We start from the raw sequence: 20,236 nt of genomic DNA on the forward strand, positions 1-20,236 counted from the left end.
TTGCTGCTGTTATGACATTTTATTATGCAGACTGTTTTCCTTGCCGTGTTGCCTCCCTTCCCTTCAGTGACGTAATGTAAAATTATGAGGGCCCCTAGTCTCCTATATCTCACAGATATTTGTTGGCCTTGGATAGAATGGGGCTCTTATAAAGGGCTTGGGGCCCTCAAGGGTTGGCCTCTCCCTGCACCACAGGGGCTGCGGGGACAAGTGTCACACCTCTGTCTTCCTTTCTCTTGTTGTCTGCGCGCAAGCCGCGTCACACGCAGAGGTCGGAGAACAGGTATTGGATAAAGGTTGAGGCAATGTTTATGAGCACAGCTAATAAATACGTGATATGACTTACTTGCTTCAGTCATTAATACAGCAGTCCCCTGGTATTCAAAGGATGGTCAAAAATCCACGCGTGGCTCTGCCGTAAAAAGTGAACTACTAAGTGCTCACCTTAGATAGAGCCTCTGCGAGGTCGGCCTTCTCGTGCTCAGAAACCTCCTTCTCCAAGGTGGCCTTGCTCAGAGCTTCCTTCACCAAAGTCAACTCCTTCTTTAAGCTTGAGTGTTTCACTTCCAGCTGCTCCAACAACTTGTGACTGTAAGGGAAGAACAGAGAAACAACTTACACAAAACTTGCTTCTCACTGCTCTAAATCACAGTGCCTACGCTGAGCACGCCACCTCACTGCACTCAGTGATAGATCCATAAAGTTCTCCGCTGATCTACTCTCTGACATTTACTCACGACTGTGGATGCCATAGTTACCGTAGAGTTCCTTTCTGCAGATCCATCAAGACATGTAAAATATATATTTGTATCTGATGTTACCATATTATGAAAATACTAAAGACATGCAAAATGTAGGCTGACCCCAAATAGAATTAAATGAAGTCTGCAACCTACCCACAATATTCACATCTTCAAGTTTTTACAGGAGTGAGGAAACCATGTTATTTAGGAACTATGTTGGGACCAATGAATGATAGGGGCAGTAGCCCCAGACTCACACGATTTTAGCATTCAGCATCTGGTATCCCTACAAGCATGAGACGAGCATCTGAACAACATCAGGCCAATTGGCGGGACACACAAACAGGACACTGGAGAACCTTTGATGGGAAGAACTACTGTAGACTGAATTGCCAAAAGGCCAAATAAATGATTACCACTGTGCTAGAAAAGTACCCAGTATGAGGACATAACATCTGTAACCTACCAGAACAATGCTAATCACCTTGTGGGCAGATGAGCAGGCAAATTCTGTTCCTTCTAAAATTCCCTGTTGGACACAGCTTCTTTCTCCCAACAGCAGTGAACAGTTTCAAGGTAAGTTGTGTCTCAATTACCCCGACAAAAAGAACAAGACAGGCAGCCTAATACTAGCGCAGTGGTCTCAAGTTGATCCTGGCCTGCAGCACAGTTTGAGTTTAGGAAGAGTGCAAGAGCAGATGAGCTTGAAGTACCCTGTTGAGCACTGTCCTATTCCTGCACTAACATGGCCAAACATTATTGTCACTCCTCCTGTCTAGGGACATATTGACTAATTTTCCGACTGAGGATAACTGTGCCAGAAAAGAGAATAAAGATATGGACAGCAGTAAATAAAAAGCTGTACCTTTAGAATCATTAAATAACACATCGTAAATGTGTATAAATACCATAAACAGATACGCTCCTGGAAATAGGGTAACAAACCTAAGAGTATATGATAAGTGCTGAAATAAAGAGGGAAACACTTTCATTCTCGTTCCTACAGCTATTCTTCAGCTGGATGCAGGTTGCAGGCCTATTCCAGTGCATCACCCCGCTGCAGTAGGTCAATAAGAGTAAAGCTGCAGAGGTGCTCATGCACATTCAGGGGACTATTCACAAAGGTAAACTTACTATACATTTGAGTAAATCTACACATATATTTAGCTCTTACACGTTTGAGTAACGTCACTACTTTTGGCTATTCACCCATTAAGAGTGTAAAGTTACCCAAAAGTGTGGACTTAGATGTCTCCCACCCCTAAAACAGGGGGTGGAGCCAAATATACCAGTGTAAAGTTACTACTGCCAAAAAGGAGCAGTAGCAAGTAGCAAGCCGAGCACCACACATAACCAGCCACTGAAACGTCAACACCTTGATATAAGAATTAATGGAGACAGGGACTTAAATAGAAACCCATAGGAAAGTATGTTAAATTACATTACATTTTTGGGAGTTTTTAAATATAATACAATTAAGCAATGACCTTTTAATTTAAAAATAAATGTAACTTTAATAATCTGTAAATAAATACATTTAAACTAATTCTATACTTGTTTCTAATTTTTAATACCTCATAAACAAATTGAAACATTTTACTTTAGGTGGGATGTTTTTTGTTAATAAATCTTTTAAAGAAACATGTTAATTTAATATATCTACATTAATTAAATATTTGATTCAAAATTAGGATAATAGTAGTGTAGCATGTTGTTTGTTTTGTTCTACATTTAAAATAAATATATTAAATAATTAACAATACTATTTAACATGAAAATACTTTTACCATTTTTTTTTTATTTCCCCTAAAATTTAACCCAGAGGGATCTCCTCCCCAATGGTGGAGAACTCCCTACAGTAAAGTAAGAGAAAAGTAAAAAAGTTTATAACATTTTAAAACTATAGTTACAATATTTATATGTTAAATATTCATGTAACGTCATTTAATATATTTACTTTAAATGTAGATCAAAATTAAAAGGCACAGCACTATCAACGTAATTTTAATGTAAAATGTGATTACTCTGAATATAGCAAAATAAATAAAAACTTTCTCTGAAGCCTAAATTAAAAAAAATCCCGTAAACAAATAATACCTTTTTGTTATGTATGAAAAATGATTAAAAGGGATTTACAGAATTACTGAAAAGTAATTTAATTATATTTTAATACAAAAAATGTTTTTTTTCATTAAAAGAGGTATAAAATAAATACGTTTTCATTTTAGAATTTTTTTAACATTAAATTAAATGTATTCAAATTTTTAACTACTCTAAATTATTTAACAATATTTCATATGGGGTTTTATTTTAAGTCACTATATTAATTCTGATCTGTGGGAGGATGCTGCAGTACCACTGGTTGGCCATATGTGGTGCTAGGATCACTCCAGCTCTGATCTGGACTACATTTACTACTATTTTAGATCCTTTTTGGCTGTAGTAACTTTAATACGTGCAGTTAGTGAGAATCAGTAGGCTTCCTCTATTGTGGGTTAATGCAATTATGCCTGTTTACTGTATGATTTCAAATTGCTCCCTTCAAAGAATCAGTATCCTTTCTGTTTGAATTCCACCCTAACTAAAAGCATCAGTGCGAAATCAATGCAAGTCCTCAGAACACTTGCCCCATGTCACCAGACTGACAGCTTCACACCAAGGCAAAGATACACTAAGTGTGTCACTCCTTGCAAGAGATAAACAGCGATCTTTAAAGTGTTTTCACGTTCTCAATCTTTAATTGTTTTATGCTTTAATACGCTTGCTTAGTACCCAACAGAACCAATCTTAAAATATTGAAAAATTAGGTAAAAAAGTGTAAAGGTTCAGACGTATGCCTTAAAGGTATCATGCAACGGATTTCAACTGTTGCATTACATACTAAGCTACTTAATCATTGTTGAAATTCGTGACCTGCGTGTTGCATAGGATCGCGAAAACAAAGGTATTAAACCACTACGCTAGGTTATATAGAATGCAAATCTGTCACAGCACACAATTCTGTGCAGCAGGCACTTTAACTTCTAAACTATTTTATAGTGATATACACTACACAGAGCTTGCACACAGGTCTCTCCAGCATGTGTATAGACCAACTTGGCTATCTTGTGGGTATTATACCATTAGACTTGCTGATTATGCATGCATCTCTGCAACATGTATTTGAAGCCCCTGGGCTATCTTCAGATGTATCCTGTTTGTAGCCCATAAAATAAGTCAGGAAAGCTTTTTCTATCTTTTTTCAGGATTGACAATTTTTATTAGGTGCAGAGTTTGTAGAAGGAATTCATATGGATTGACAGACCAAGGTGGATTTTCTTGGGCTCAGCTTATACTCATGATACAGTCCATTCTTAATAGCTATGACACCCCTTCATGATTCCAAGCCTTTCTGGCTCTCCACAATCAGTATCTTTCGAAAGCTGGAATAAACATTTCCCCTTTTCCGTGCTGCCTATATCCGGATGAGGTGGTCTGCCTAGGCCACGCCTCCATCACATGTTCCCTACATTCTCTAAGATAAGTTTGTCATCTGCTACCAAGAAATGGCATCATTTGAAGACATCAGAGATGCACATTTGCTGCAAAAGCAGGCATTCTGAATTTGCATTGTCATGTCAGACAATGAGATTTCGCATTGTCATGTTAGACGTGAGTAAGACAGTCAGTTGTGATGTTTTCTATGCATTCTGGTTGTTTCTCTTTCCCCTGTGTAAATTAAGCACTGCAAGTATTAAAACACAACGAAAGAACATGGCCTTCACACACTAAACAGAAGACAAGTTGAGACAACTAACTGTGTGCTCTTAAGCAGCAAGTGGCACTTCTGTGGAATGGGCAAAGTCAGTCTGGTGCCAAGGCAGCATAAACCTATAGACATGCTCAGAGTGGGACTCAAAAGGGAGGGGAAAAGGCAGATATAGCCAGCCACTTGCCCCTGCTTGCAGTTTGAGAGCAAATTGGTTCTTCTGAGGTCTCCCTGGTCTCTGACTAGCTTCATTACCATAGACAACACTCCCAGCTCATACTGTCTCCATGTGTACCCTTGCGCCCCTCAGTCGCTCACCCTCGCTCGATCTCTTTCTGGGCTCGCTCTTTGTCTTTGCTGATATCATCCTTCTCGTCCTCCAGGTTGTCGCGTTGGCGCTGCAGCTCGGTGTTGGCCAGCTGCAGTTTTTCATTGTCCTGCTGGAGGGTCTCCATCTGTTGCTGTATCCCCTGTAGGGTTCGCTCCAGGGTGCTCTTCTCACTGGGGGTGGGGGTGGGAAGCAGAAGAGGTGACAATTAAATAAGCAACAGACAATAGGCCTACTCCTATCAGTCTGTCTGCCCTCCAGAACCCAGGATCATGGAGCAGCATGAATGCCAACATTTGAGAAGAGGTAAGAAGGACATTTAGAAACAAAGAATCAGGGGAATTTAATTTCACATTCACTTCCATTGAAGTAGAGGGTTTTTTAAGCCACGGTTAAAATAAAGACAGTTCTTGGCGTGATAAATCAGAAACCACCTCCTAAATTGGGAACCCCCTAAATTGGGAACGTTACACACCTGTCAACTCACCTCTATTTGGTGGGTGCCACCCGTTTTCCATAACATACAAAATCTACAAAACAAACTCCAAAAACATCAGTTCTCCATTCACTGCAACGGGATCATCCTCTTAAACATCTGGCCTCACCTCATTCAAGAGCCAGCTGGCTGATGGGTATGGTACTGGCACGAGTGGCAGGCAGGCCCAAGAGCCACAAATCCAGACAGTGAAGTGGGCAGACTCTAATGGAAACAACATTCTCAAGCTTTTTTACTTTTACCAGTACAATTCCTATAATTCATATATTTTTTAAAACACACACACAATTTCGACCTTGAGGTGCCCAGGCTGAAAGGGGAGGAGTGGTCTCTTCTTCGGTGAAGGGAAAAGAGGAAAAGCCAGGTAAAGAAGTAACAAGCCTTAGCACCAATGTGTCTGGTACCTGGAAGAAATGTAAATGTCTGCAACTGGTGATTCAGCGAATCTACAGCCTGGTTGGGAGACGGTGTAGGCTTTAATTGATGGGGTCATTTGAAGTTTCTTGGTGACAGAGTTTTAATTTTTGAGAGGTACTGCAAGTTCCATTACCAGTGTTGTAATGCATCATTTAAATGGAAACATGTCAGAAAGGTTTGCACTAGGTATAGTCTGACCACATATTACTACAAATAGAACTTTTGGAAGCACTAGAAGTACTTAAACACTGAATAGTTTAGCATATTTTGCAGCAGTCTGTCTTATACTCTATGCAGCAGATATTATACTGTGTGTAATTCATTTTTTTAATGGCATATATTCATAGTGCTTCCTATTGTAGGCTGGCACCTCACAGCTCTACAAATATGCATGTCACTCTTCCCCAGTGCACCAATCAGGACTTGAATCGGTGTCCATCCGTTTTCACCCACGGAACTCTGGATTTATTTGATCGCACTAACTGAGCTCACCAACCAGAATAAAGCCTCTCCCAAAAATTAATTTAAAGTGCACATATTTATTGCTCATGGTGTGTGCATTGTATATTATATGGGGTTACCTACAGGTGAAATGCCAACAAAATAGCTCTGAAATCTCTTTTCTTTTTACCTGGGTATCTGACCTCGCCCACAAGTCACTGAACCCCGTCACCACTACACTCAGTAACCCATCACTCTCGGTTCTCCTTCAATGTGTAAACAAAGCCCAGTCCCTCGCTTGATCTTATCCAATACCATTCTCTTCATACGGAGTCAAATATTCCAGACCAAAAAAACACCACGCATTTAGTATGTGCTGTACAAAGGTTTCAGTGGCTCAGGATTTATTTATTTTTACAATTAAGCAATTGATCAAAAAAACTAGGTTCCTAAGAATAAGGTGTAAAACTACCTGGTTAAGAATAGCCGGACAAACAGTTGTAATGTTAACTCCCTGGTACCTGTCACGGTATTTGTAAGGCTCCAATACCTTCGGGCTGGGTTTGCACTATATAGAACACCAAAAAATAACAAAAATGTATGCTGTCAAGTAGAGACATTTTAAGGCATGGGCAAAGTGGGCACTAACCCAAGGCCCCCGCCTATCATGGGGCTCCCTAAGGAGCCAGCTCTGTTCTGCAGAGTCATGGCATGATGGCCTTGAATAATTCTTAAACAGATTGTTGTAAGTACCAGTTTCCTTTAATTTATTTTTAATATGGGTAATGTGCGAGAGTTTATCGCCGACATTTCGCACAGGAATGTTGTGTTTGTTCATGTTTCATGCAACATCAATAAAAAAATGTTTCTTTTAGATCAAAACAAGACTTCACATACGAGAAGTAAAAGGGAGTCACAGACATTATTTCCAGTAATATTAGTGAGCTGGTGCTATTTCAGTATTGAAAACACACGTCACTATCCCGGAATATTAGATGTGAACACATTTAGAATTCGGACGAGTGTGCCCGTGCACTGTCAGGAACTTGTCCGAAGAGGGCATGAAAGAGCTGGAATTGTTTGTTCAAAGCTGTTCCAAACAGCGGCCTCAAAAATCCTTCAGATGTCCCTGCTGTTAAACAGCAAGGTAAGTCTGGCAAACTATTTCTAGCAGGCGGAGACTACGTGCTGTGGCTTATTAGGTCTCGCCTGACCCAGCGCATGAACTGGTCTGGCGAGACTTATTGAGAGAGGGCTCCAAAAAGTGCTACCAGGCCAGCCTAGAGCTACAGTGCATGACTGCAATTACTTTCACTTTCGCGGCCGCAGGGCCGCTTTGATGTTTGATCGCGATCACTTTCCTTTTGCGGCCGCACGGCCGCTGGGCATAGCCAATAGGTCTCGCTTTTGGGACCTTATAAGTATTTAGTTATGCAACTGTTGCATGGCTAAACACTTATAAGGTCCCAAAGGCGAGACCTATTGGCTATGCCAAAGCTTGTTTTTATTTCTATGACCCAAAGACAAACAAGCATTGGCATAGCCAATAGGTCTCACCTTTGGGACCTTATAAGTGTTTAGCCATACAACAGTTAATGTTACTGCACCAAGGATATTGTGCTGGATAACTAAACACTTAAACGGTCCAAAAGGCGAGACCTATTGGCTATGCCAATGCTTGTTAGCATTTGAGTGTGATTATAGAGGTATGGGCGAAACCGTTTAGGGCCGTTCTGTCCAGAATTTGATGGCTTGTGGTGTTGAAAGCACTGCTAGATAACAAGGGTATAAGAAGTCGGGAATGGGCACAAGTGAAGGGTATGACATGAAATTCCAAATGTCAAAATCATAAAATGTGTGATTTAAGATATGGATGTCGTTTAAGAACAAATGTGTTATTTTCTTGAAAGTTAAAAACAACCAATAACTGCATTGTAAATAGAGACACGAGTTTTCCATTTTTACTATAAATGCTTCCCTCTCTTTATTTTAAAAATCACAAAGAAGTAGAGGTTAAGGGTCTGATTTGCAAAGGGACTTACGTGTAGTAAAGGTACAAGTGTGGAGTCTCTGCACTCTGGGCAGCCTCTCTGTCCAGCGCACTGCAGTGAGTGCAGTGCGGAGATTCTGCCATGAGTGAAAAGACACGTAACTTTATTGCATATTAGTCCCTTTGTGATTTGAGCCCTAAGCCTTCATTTAAGGGTCTCACCATATGTTCAATCATGTCTGCTAGATCAAACGTTATGCATATAATCAGAAGCCCTAGTATTAAAACATGCCACCTTGTAATGTGCCATACATTGTCATTACCTTTTCTGTTTGCGAAAGGCACCAGTTATCGAAAGTAGTAAAATAAACTTTTACCAAACTCACCTTGGTGAAACTGCAACGATTGCTGCTGCTTATTGAGGAGCATAAGGGCTGGTACCCAGCTAATGCCCCGTGCGCTCATTGAGAAAAGTGTGGGGTGACCAGCAATATCAAAGGAGAGGCAGAACGATCTAAGAGTATGAGCATAGACAAGAACAGAGGAGAGGATAGGATAGTGGAATGAAGGGTCCCGAACACAGGAGAGGGTTGAGTAGTCGGTTACAGGACAGGCAGTCAGTGCGAAGGGGAATGCAGGGGAAACTGTTGGATGAAAGAGGCAAAGATATGATGAAGGGAGGACGAAATGGTTACAGGGGGGGGCACAGGGTGGATTAGCTACTTTCATAAGAGGAAACGTTTGTTAGGAGGATGTTGTGTTAAATCGTAATAATATAACTGCGCAGGGTTGAGGCGAGTGAGGACTTGAGCACTGTGGACTAATTATAGTGTTAATCTTGGAGCAGATGTAGCAGGGTGAAGTCATGAGCAGGTAAGGATGAACAATAGAATACTGATAATTGAAGATGATGGAGAGAGTAAAGAGCTGAAGGTTTGCACAGAGCGCTTGTGGATGGTGAGGTAATGAGGTCCTGGAAATAGATAGATTTGACACCTCCTAGATCATTATGCAGTGTATGAAGGGCTTGCTTATTAACCAAGAAGTTAGCAGTGAATATGTGCTTTCGCCATTTATGTACTGCTGCCCTCATTTACTGTGTTATGCGCTCTTATTTCAAGTATAATTCATGGCTGAGGCCTATCTTTGGTACAAGGTGGATAATGAAGCAGTTGTATGAGCTGTAGTCAAGACTGAAGTAAGGACTTTATGAAGATCACGTGGAAAGCAGTGAGAGCAGTGGGGTCCTGTTTTCTACAGCAGATGGGTACATGAGAGAGCGATCTACAAGGAGGCGAACTGATTTGCATGTGAAATGTGTGATGTCAGATGGAGCGATGATGGGTTTAGATTTGGATAAAGTGTTTGAAATTAGCATAAAATTGAGTGGCTTACCTTGCTTGTGGGTGGGATTAAGGTAGGTGTCATTTAAGGAGTGATCAGACAGAAGTGGAAACACTGCCGAAAGCATCAGTAAAATATTTTGGCAAGTTATGGTCACACCAGTGAAAGCAGAATCGTTTGGTGAAAGCAATAAATAGGTGTGTAGCATAATTTCCGCCAGCTGTAACTGAAAGCCATTACTATATAGTTACAGAGACGAATGCGTTTCCAGATGTTTGGAATGAAAGAGGCTTATGGTGCGAGTCCTAATGAGAAAACATCTTGTCATCCATAATAAAACACTGACCAAGGAGAGTAAGATCACATAGGTATGCTTTACTAAGGTAATACCTAAAACAAAACAAATGTTAGATTGGTTTTGAAATAACAGTAAAATCATGAGTCTGAGTCTTAGGACCTGGAAGGCCAGTGCAATCAGGAGTGAAATACGGACAGTATTGGAGCATGCTAGTACAAACTATGTTCAGGATCCTTTGAGACACCTTTAAAAATACATTTTAATACAAGTAAAAGGGATAGCTCCTTTCCGCTCCTAAAGCGTCTTTTTTTAACGCAGAACAAAATGCTGTATGGTGCTCTGTAAAACACGTTAGCGCCACCTGGTGTATTTCATGCAATACGGCCCCAGAAAAGTTCTGCCAAATGCAATGGATCTCCGTCACATAAACAAAGGCAATAAAAATCAAACATCAAAGCGGCGAAAGTGAAAGTAATCGAGCAGAGCATCAAAGCGCTGGGTGAGAAGGGAGGGGGGAATGCAAGGGTCAAAGCGGCTAAAGTGAAAGAAAGCTATAGAGAAGGGAGGGGGGAGTGGGAGCAGCTGTGCACGTGCATGTGATCGTACACTCAAGGTTTAGGCCAGCCAAAAGACTGTGGGTAGCACTTTGAAAATCCCACATACAAAATGTCTCTTCGAGCCTTTGGCTCAGCGAGACCTAAAAATCGTCAATATTAAATTCGGTGGGACGGTGGAAAAGGGCTAACACCTACGAAATGATTGAATGGAGCGGAGAAATGCCATGGGGAGCCGAGGGTACATCGACGGCAAGATGAGGTGGCGAGAGGCCGGATTAAGAAAAAGAAAATTCCTGAACAAAATGTAAATCGAGGTCCGAACGGAATTAAATGTAAAGAAAACGTGATTTTTAAACAAAGTTCAAATGTTACGGCACCTAAAAGTAAGCATTAAAATGGGAGCATGTGAAAAATACACAAGTACTCAAAGCTGGCCACTAGGTGTCAATGCTGCGCTACTTTAAGCTCTTTTCTTGTCATCTACTAAACCCACCTTCGCTCTGGGCCCGGGGCACGACTCTTAAAAAAAAAAAGTTCTGAAGTGCTTGCTAGCTAGCACATGTGGTAATGCAGTACATGCCAACATTTTTTAACACTAAAAGTGGGCGATTTAGGGGGAAAAACTGGGGGCAAATGCATTTTCCCCATTTACTTCCATTGATGCCGGCACAATCTCAGGTGAGAGACAGCTAAAATAAAGTCAATTTGGGACTTCGAAAATCGGGAGTGTCCCGCCTGAAAGGGGTCTTTTGGCATGAATGTAATAGATGAAGGCCTGAGGGATCCATTTTAGGATTACAGGGCGTGGAGAAGACCTTCCAGACAGATTTGTGGATGGCTGCATCATATCTGCCAAGATTTCAGATTGCTTATGTGACATTTCAGAGATTTCAGAGTAGTATGAGTGACATTGAACTGCCTAATGTGTGACACTTTGCGTGACACTTTCTCAGGAGTACAACCAAGCAATTAAGTGCACGGAAAGAAAGAAATATCAGAAATTAGACACTTTTGAGCAGTGATGTTCTAAAAGGATCTTTTTTTCCAAGTTTTCAATGAGAAGATCTCATTTCATGTCTTTATTTTCCCGTTTTAAAAATGTTTATTGATTTTAAGAACAAAATAACATTACAGTTCAGTGACTTATGGGGTGGTGCGAGTGCCTTTGGGGGGAGGTAATTCACATTTTAGGAATACTAACCGAATTGCAACTAGAGCCAAAGATACAGATGTGTTTACTGTAATTAATCATTCATAATAAATATACTAAATATGAGAAGGTATTGGAACTAGGCCTCACCGTGGCAAAGAAGTGTGTAGCACTAAGATGGATTTAAAAAAATGATCTTTCCCACACTCACAGACATCGCCCCCATTGTACTAATCTTCAGTGAATGCTCTCCTGTTAGACTCACCTGTGCCACCACAAGTAAGTTGTCCCTGCAGTGCCAGGTTGGGGCAGAGAGCATCTTTGGTCTGTGTTCCTGGGCAGGGAGGCCAGTGAGCTTACTGTCAGTGCGGCTGTAACCTATAGGTAGATGGAGTTCGCTGGCGCACAGATTCACTCTGTTGCTAAGCGTTTATTTTCAATACAAAACATTTGACCTCGCAGTATGTTGCTCCCCACCCGTATTAGTCCAGCACGTGGAAGCACAGCCTCATGATGGACTCCTAGGTGGGTCTGAAGGTCTGCTAGTCTCCATGCTGGGCGAGGGGACATCATCCAGGAGAATCAAGACCACTTGCCCTGCAGCACCAATCTGAGACCAGAGGACCCTGGACAGGGCAGGACTGGCCGTAGCGGGCACCTGGCAATCCCCCGGTGGGCCGCAAGGATGGGGCCGGTTTCGGGCCCCTGGGGGCCGTTTTTGTTATAGGGCCGTTTTTGCAACATAGCTGGCCGAGCACTTTGCCAGGGCCGGTTTTGGTTCCCAGTCCGGCCCTGACCCTGGAGTAGGAGTGTGCCTGGAGAGTGTGAGGTCTAGTGGGGGTTCTGCAAGAGCACCCTAGAAGCGAAGTGTGAGTGAGGTTCACAGTCCAAATGAGGACTGCAGCACCAATCTGCCCACTGCTCATGCACCACCTAAAGTCAAGGATCCTGTATACCATAGGGGATGCTGTGAAGACCAGTACTGCCACACGGATAGAGGCAATGCCTGTGTGCCACCAAAAGTCGGCAACCCCGCAAGCCAGAGGGCGCGGCAAGGAAGATTAGTACTGTCATCCGTTCAGGCTGGTGCCTGGGTACCACCCAAAGTCAGCGACCCCATATGCCAGAGAGGTCCACCATGAAAATTAGCACTTTCGATCCGATGGGACCATTGCCCATGTGCAGCCAAAAGTCAGCAACCCTGTATGCCAGAGGGGGGCGCCATAAAGATATATGTATGTATTCGGTATTTCTACAGGCAAACTAATCACCCCTAGGTTTCTCAAGGCGCTGGGGGCCGTCGGGGAGATTAAGTGAGCTATTGCCCAGTGTCACATGGTGCTGAGCAGAGCTGCCGCTGGCGCCGGGGATTGAACCATGAGCCCTGGAGTCAGCCGCTCTGGCTGCTGCACCACACCTCTCCCTAAATCGGGACGCTGCATGTGTGCTGCCCAAGTCAGCGACCCTGGATTACAGAGGGGGGCTGACTAGAAGAGCTAGAGCCATCGCCCTGGAGCAGCGCACAACCAGAGAACCTACTTGAGCCCTGGAAACCAAGTAGCCACCCAAGACCTACCGCTGGGATCAGAGGAACTTACCGCAGCACTGGAGGAGTGCCGTGGGTGCCCAGGCACCTTGCCTGCAGCAACGAGACTACTGCTCATCACCAGCATTTGCTTCAGTCTACTGCGAGGCCAGACTGCTGAATGCGCCTGCGCCTGCATCTTTATATCTTCAACACCAAAGGGTGCTGGTAAGACTGATCGACAGGCCGCAGAGCCCAGGGGGAAACTTGCTCTAACTATTGGCGCTACAGTGCTTACAATTTTTGACTACTACAAAATCACTGTGGAACTTACTAGTGGGGTCTCGTCTGCCCTGAATGTAGCCTCAAGTAAATGCGGAATAACCACTGCTAGACGGGGAAGTAGGACTCATTTTACCCGGACAGCGCAAGAGTGCCGGCCTTATGAAGAATCTCACCATGATTTTCACTGCACTCATCCGAAATACTTCATGTTGTACACTTCAGTTGAATCCTTTATTGAATGCCTCTCTAATACTGTCAATTTTCTTCGTCTTCTCTACTTTCTGTTCCACAAGAGCACTCTACATTCAAGCCTTCCATTTCCACCACTCGCTCCCTCACAACGACTTGAATCGAGCTCGTTTTATCTTGCAGCTCAGAGTACAGTGTGTTGACAGACCTAAGCTGAGCACGTTTACTGATCCTTAGAGTACTCATGGGGCTTCTCCGATAGATCCTTCCTCTCACTTTTAGGCACAGGATTCCATGTGGTAATGAAGTCAACTGAACACCTACTCCCACTCTGCTTAGGTTAGCCACATTTCTGACACTGTGGGGTGTGTCAGATTCAAAAAAACCTCAGAATCTGCTTAAAAGATCCACTCTCCCACAAAAAGTTAAAGACAGAAATTGCAAATGATTCAGAATTGCAGTGATCCTCTGTCTTAGTCTCTTATGGAGATGAAATCTTAGGTGAAAAGGGAAGAGGTGTGGCGCCGCGGCCAGGGCGACTGACGCCGGAATCAGGGGATCACGGTTCGATCCCCGGCGCCGGCGGCAGATTAGCCCAGCACCATGTGACTCTGGGCAATAGCTTGCTTAATCTTCCCGACGGCCCTTACGGGTGAGTGTTCGCGCTTTACAAATGTGGATATTATTATTAATTCATGAAGGCCCGGTGGTGTGGTACAGAATGGAATAATATGAGAGAAAGAGCAGACAGGAAAAAGGTGAGGAAAAAAGGGAGTGGAAAGGCTGGGGTAGAGGATGGTGGCAAGTGTTGACAGGATGGGGAGGGAAATCGTGGAGGCGACATGGATCAGGGCAGACAAAAGGCCAAAGAGGAAAAAGGTGTGTGTGCAGTGTCTAATTTGTAAAATAAATAAGTGTAGGAACCCAAAGTTTTTTCTTCGCAGCCCGCTGCGGAATTGCCTAATGCCAGGGTTGACAAATACCAAGGCTGCCTAGTCTTGATTCCACCTTATGCCTCTTTCTTCCACCACTCTATTTTTTCGGTCTCTTTATATCATATTTTTGAGTTCTCTTTCATGCCTTCTCACTTTGTTTAATATCTTTTCTTTCTGTGAGGCACAGAGGAACTTTATCTCACTAAAAACTGCAAAGATATCACAGGCAATTTTGTCATCCTAGATGTCCTGCACGGTATGCATGAAGGAGCAAGGTCACTACCTGATGCTTTCACTGTAACTATGTTTAGTGTGTGGTTCTGTATGAAACAAGCGTGCGCTTCTCAATTAAGACATTTTACATAAAGAAGGAAGTACAAGCAAAGCTCACTTCACAACTGGGTTTTACATGGAAAAAGCTACATTCCTGATATGATATGATATGAGATTGTACTTATAGAGCGCAGCTATCACTCCGCGAGGAGTATCTTGGCGCTATTGTCAAACATCGATGAGGGAAACCAGAATAGTGAACTGTTAAGAATGGTTTAGATCAGAGAAAGACAACAGTCCTCCGAGATGCCATAGATCCAGGTTTTAAGTTCCTTCCTGAATGTAAGTTCAGTGTTACTAAGTTTGATCTGAGCTGGGAGTTTATTCCAGGCTCTGGCACCCAAGAAGGCCAGGGTTCTTGCTCCTTATGACTTGTATTTAAAGTGCGGCACTTTAAGAAGGTTATCCGAAGATGATCTGAGCACTCTGGAAGTGGTATATGGGGTGAAACGCGCAGACAAGAATTTAGGCCCAATCTTCATCTTTGCCCTGTATGTGACAAGAAGAATCTTGAAAAGGATTCTTTTAGGAATCGGGAGCCAATGGAGTGCATTCAAAGCTGCCGAGGCTGAGGACTTTCTAGGGAGCTTAAGCACCAGGCGGGCTGCAGCGTGCTGCACCACCTGGAGCTTCTTGAGAACTGATCTATTGACTCCAGCCAAGAGGCCTTTGAAGTAATCGATACGAGAGAGTATCAAGGCCACTGCTACGGACTTTCTTGCGGACAGGGGAAGAAACTTAAACATTTTTTTTTTAGAGATTTGATTAGAGTAAAACATGTGCCTGCAACTATTTTGACATGGGGAAGGAAACAGAGGGAATTGTCAAATTGAACTCCTAGGTTCCTGACAACCTTCGCAACCTCAGGAGGGGGGGTTGCTCCCTCAGGCCACCATTTAGACGGCTGAAAAGAGACATCCGACCCTATCGTGAGAATCTCTGTTTTGTCCGTGTTACACTTCAAATGATTATTTCGCATCCATTGGAGGACAGCAGTCAAACATAGTTTGAAATTTATTTCCGACTGCATAGAGTCATTCTCCAAGGAGATAATCATTTGGGTGTCATCTGCATATGACATAACCTCAATCCCAAAAGAGTTGATCAAGGTGATGAGGGGAGCCATATACACATTGAAGAGTAACGGGCTAAGGGAAGATCCCTGAGGGACTCCTTCCGTGATGGCGCGCTCTGCGGAAAGGAACGAGCCCAGGGTAACCACCTGTCTCCGAGAGACCAGGAAGGATTTAATCCACTTCAGTACCGTACCAGAAATGCCGCTGCATTCGAGACGCCTCAAAAGAATGTCATGGGAGATCGTGTCGAATGCAGCCGACAGATCCAACAAAATCAGGACCGCTCTCCTACCTCTATCTGTGATCATTTTCAAAGAGTCAGAGACTTCAATGAGGGCTGACTCTGTCGAGTGTTTGGGCCGGAATCCGGTTTGACACGGATGGAGAGTATGTTGCTCTTCAAGAAATTTAGTTAACTCCTTTAGGAAGAAAGTTTCCGTGATTTTACCCAAGATTGGGAGAAGAGAGATAGGGCGAAGGTTAGAGAGTACAGTTTCGTCAACATATTGGGTTTTTTTTGAGTGGTTTAACCAGTGCCAGCTTCCACTCCACTGGCACCACCCCTGTCTTGAGAGATGAGTTGACGATCTGGTTGATCATGGGGTTTACTACCACTAACAACTTCTGTAGGACTGACGGGGGGCAGGCATCCAAAGGTGAACCAGATTTACATTTTTCAATAGCTAAAAGAGTCATGTCCAATGAGACAGGATCAAATGTAGAGATGGAGGCCGAACCGTCCTTCCAAAGAGGATCGGAAATGGAATTACCTACTGGAAAGTCTCTCTGAATCTTGAGGATCTTTTCCTGAAAGAACAGGGAGATCTGGTCACACAGTGACTGGGAAGCAGGAAGCCCCGCTTGTTCTGCCATGGGTTTAAGAAAGGACCTCACAATTTGAGAGATCGTTTTCGGATTATCCTGTGCTATGTTGATTTTATTAGTAAAAAATTCCTTTTTTGCCAACTGCACCTGACAAAAGTATACTTTCCTGCCCTCCCTATACAGCTGTTTTTTGTCCTCCCTATATCCCTTTCTCCACTGCCGCTCCAGTTGCCTGCAGTGTAGGCGCGCTTGGGCCAGTTTGGATGTGAACCAGGGAGTATTTAAGTTTTTTGATTTTGACGGTTTACTCTTAGAATTTGAGGGCGTAAGAACCCTACCTACGGTGGCCAGCCAAGACTGAAAGAGACGAGAATCTGTCTCTGTCTGGCCAGTCAGCGTTGGAGCAAGGTCCTTGGCCGTCATCAGTAAGTTGGGGTGTTTCATGATCGGCGGCCAACCTGGTCCCTGTTGAGGATTATTAAAAATGTTTGCAATCTGTATCTTCGGAGGCATAGTGATTTTAAAGGGAATAAGCGAGTGATCAGACCAGATTAAAGGGGAGGGAGAATCAACAGTAAGCCAGGATAAGTTGGAGCAGACCCCATCCAAGGTGTGACCTGCCTGATGGGTGGGGCCCTTGACTATTTGTTGTAACGAAAATACATCTAGAACTTGAAGGAAACTAGATGTCCCTAGATTAGAATTCTCCTCCAAGTGGAGATTAAAATCACCAAGGAGTGTAAAATTTGCATATTTAAGCATTAAATGACTTAAAGAATCATTAAGTGCGACGATGAATTTGGCACTTTGGCCAGGGGGCCGATAAATCAGAGCACCAGAAAAGCATGCGGTGGCAGTCAAGGAGAGACAGAAGCCAAGACATTCAGCATCATTAATGGTGTCTAATTCAAAGAAGGTACAGACAAGGGAATCACGCAGGATAATGGCGAGTCCGCCCCCCCTCCCTACCAGTCGGTCTTTCCTATGAAGTCTGGTGGGATGGAGTTCGCTACATCCGGGCTGCTCCAGTCTTTGAGCCAGGTCTCGGTAACAAATAAAATGTCTAATTGGGAGTCCAGTAAAAGGTCTCTAATATCCTGACTGTGTTTACACATAGAAAGTGCATTGATTAGTCCTCCTGTAAGTAGACCCCTGTTCTTAATCTTCACCGACCTAGAGTGTATTTCCTGGTTAGAGACACCCGCCGGTATTACGAAAGGGAGGTCTAGCAGATATTCGGAACAGGAGCAGGCACCGTAAATGGTGTCGGGAGAGATGCTGAGTTGACACGGTGGTTTCCAGTTTAGGCTTTTAAGAGCATCAGCTTGATAGGTTTTTGTATTAAGTTGGGCAGCGTGTCCCGTCATTGTCCCGTCCTCGGCACGGACGGGCGCAGACGGGCTTGCCTTTGGCGCGCCGCCGGCGCGCCCCCTGCGCGCGTCCGCCCTAGCCTGGACTTAAATAGCTGCCCTGCTCGTGGAAGCCCGGCTCCCCGCCCCTCCAGGACAGTCGACCAACTGAGGCGCTGATTGGATGAGCGTGGGAGGGTGCGTTCGCTTCCCTCCAATCAAACGGCTCCAAAGCCGGCGTCGGACCGAGGAAGCGAAGGCCAAGGTACATGTAAAGGTAACAATTACGGGATCAAGCGTTTCTTTAAAATCACAGCATTACATTACAAAAGTTACAAAGGGGTTTCTGGTTAAAAGGTACAAAGATTATACCAAGTGCAAAATAACAAAATAACGCTCTGACATGTGCAAAGTGATGCGCGAGCTAAGTTCCTCGAGAGGTATTGTCATACAATCAAAAGCCGAGTACAAAGCAGCATTCAGTTTCCTTTAAACAACAGGATGAGGGGTTTCCTCACCTCGTAAGACCTGCTGGTCAGTTCACTGATTAGCCCTTTGAATCCTGTACCTGTTCTCCTGTTCCTTCGCATCTTAGTGCTTCCTTTTGTGTTAATTCCCTCTCTGGTCACCAGACCCCACTTTTCTTTGTTTCCTTCCTCTAGTTTCCACGATTCCGGTTAGTCCAGGGCCAACTTCTCTGTGCTAGTCTGACTCTTCATCTTCTGCAGAATATCTACACACACACTCTACATCTTCTGTCTGCCTCTTCATTTTTTCACTCTGCCCTGTCCTGATAGTCCACAAATTCATACTTAAGCTTCTTCTGGCGGCCAGTCACCTGCGTATCTCTCAAAGACCTCCAACAAAATGGGAACTTCAGTCGCGATCCTCCACCCACAATTACAACTACAGACTCCTCACCTTTAGAATATTCCCTATTCACCAGACTGGATCTGCAAACAATTTCAGCACTACTCCTGTGCACCGCTAGGTAGCACGGTGCAGCTCTGTGCTGGCTCTGTACTATCCCAGAAATTATGTAGCAGGGCCTCCTATTAAGTTCCTTGCCTAGCTCTTCCTGCGCCCTATCGGTAACAGTGTGCAGATCTCTAAGTTCGGACCATTTTAGATAGTAAAAAGGTGCCTCTCCGGGAGAAGGGATGGTGGTGAGAAATCTGTGGTTAAAGCAAACCAAACACCAGAAAGAACATTATTCAGTAGCGGTCCGTGGAGGGAGTTCGGTGGGGCAGTGAGGCGGGGCGGGGAGGGACAGGGTGGGGAAATGTAAACACCGGAATATGGATGAACGGAGGTAAGTACACATTTAAATAAATAAAACTAATTCCTTTGCGCGCGCTGCAATTTCAAATGTGTACTTACCTCCGTTCATCCATATTCCGGTGTTTACATTTCCCCACCCTGCCCCTTCCCCGCCCTGCCCCACCGAAGTCCCTCCCAGCCACGTCCGTAGTAGGAGTAACTGCAGGGCGGTGATGTGGGGAGGGGCAGGGTGGGGGGTAGTAAACTATGGATTACGGAGGTTTACAGGTAAGTTAGCATATAAATTAATAAAACGAATTTCGTTGCGTGCACTGCATCGCATTTGGGGATGCAGTGCACGCAACGAAATTCGTTTTTATTAATGTATATGTTAACTTACCTGTAAACCTCCGTAATCCATAGTTTACTACCCCCCACCCTGCCCCTCCCCCTCCCCACGTCACCGCCCTGCAGTTACTCCTACTACCGACCGCGGCTGGTCCCTCCACGGACCGCTACTGACATTATTAAAGGTACGCAACATAGTCTTTGGATGGATACTTCTAATAACAGATTCCTCACCTTTAGGATAGTTAACGAAGCAGTACCTCCCAAAGGTTGAGGATCTGTGGAGTGCACTCTGCCCTAAAAGTCTTGCAGGACCGAAAGGATGAAATTCCATTCCTATCGGTCTTGGTTGTCAAGGCAGTAGTGCTTCTTGAACATATGTCCACACGCCCACGTCGCAGCCTGGCATGTTAGGGACAGGTACTCTGTGTGCCAATGCAGCGGTCGCAGCTGTCAAGACCACCAACATGGTTTTTTTCGTGTTTTGTCCACCAGTGCAGGAGTGACGCAGATCCTGCTCCAACGTTATTAAATGGATAGGTCAAAGTGTGAATGCAACTCGCAGGAGGAACAGTGGTGGGAAAGAAGGAGGTGAGACT

The 20,236-nt window shown here is 44.0% G+C and overlaps 1 protein-coding gene across 2 annotated transcripts in view; it reads right to left on the bottom strand.

Annotated features, from left to right (window-relative positions):
- CROCC (ciliary rootlet coiled-coil, rootletin) overlaps positions 1–20,236 on the bottom strand; it is a 435,495-nt gene that overhangs the window by 273,839 nt on the left and 141,420 nt on the right. For both annotated transcript variants that reach the window (XM_085608590.1, XM_085608589.1), the window contains 2 exons: positions 4,810–4,992; positions 445–589 (listed from right to left, as the gene is read on the bottom strand). In XM_085608590.1, the coding sequence (XP_085464716.1) occupies positions 445–589; positions 4,810–4,992 (328 nt within the window). The remainder of the gene's footprint in view (positions 1–444; positions 590–4,809; positions 4,993–20,236) is intronic.

This window comes from Triturus cristatus, chromosome 1_2, assembly GCF_964204655.1.
Source record: "Triturus cristatus chromosome 1_2, aTriCri1.1, whole genome shotgun sequence".
NCBI classification, from domain to species: Eukaryota; Metazoa; Chordata; class Amphibia; order Caudata; family Salamandridae; genus Triturus; species Triturus cristatus.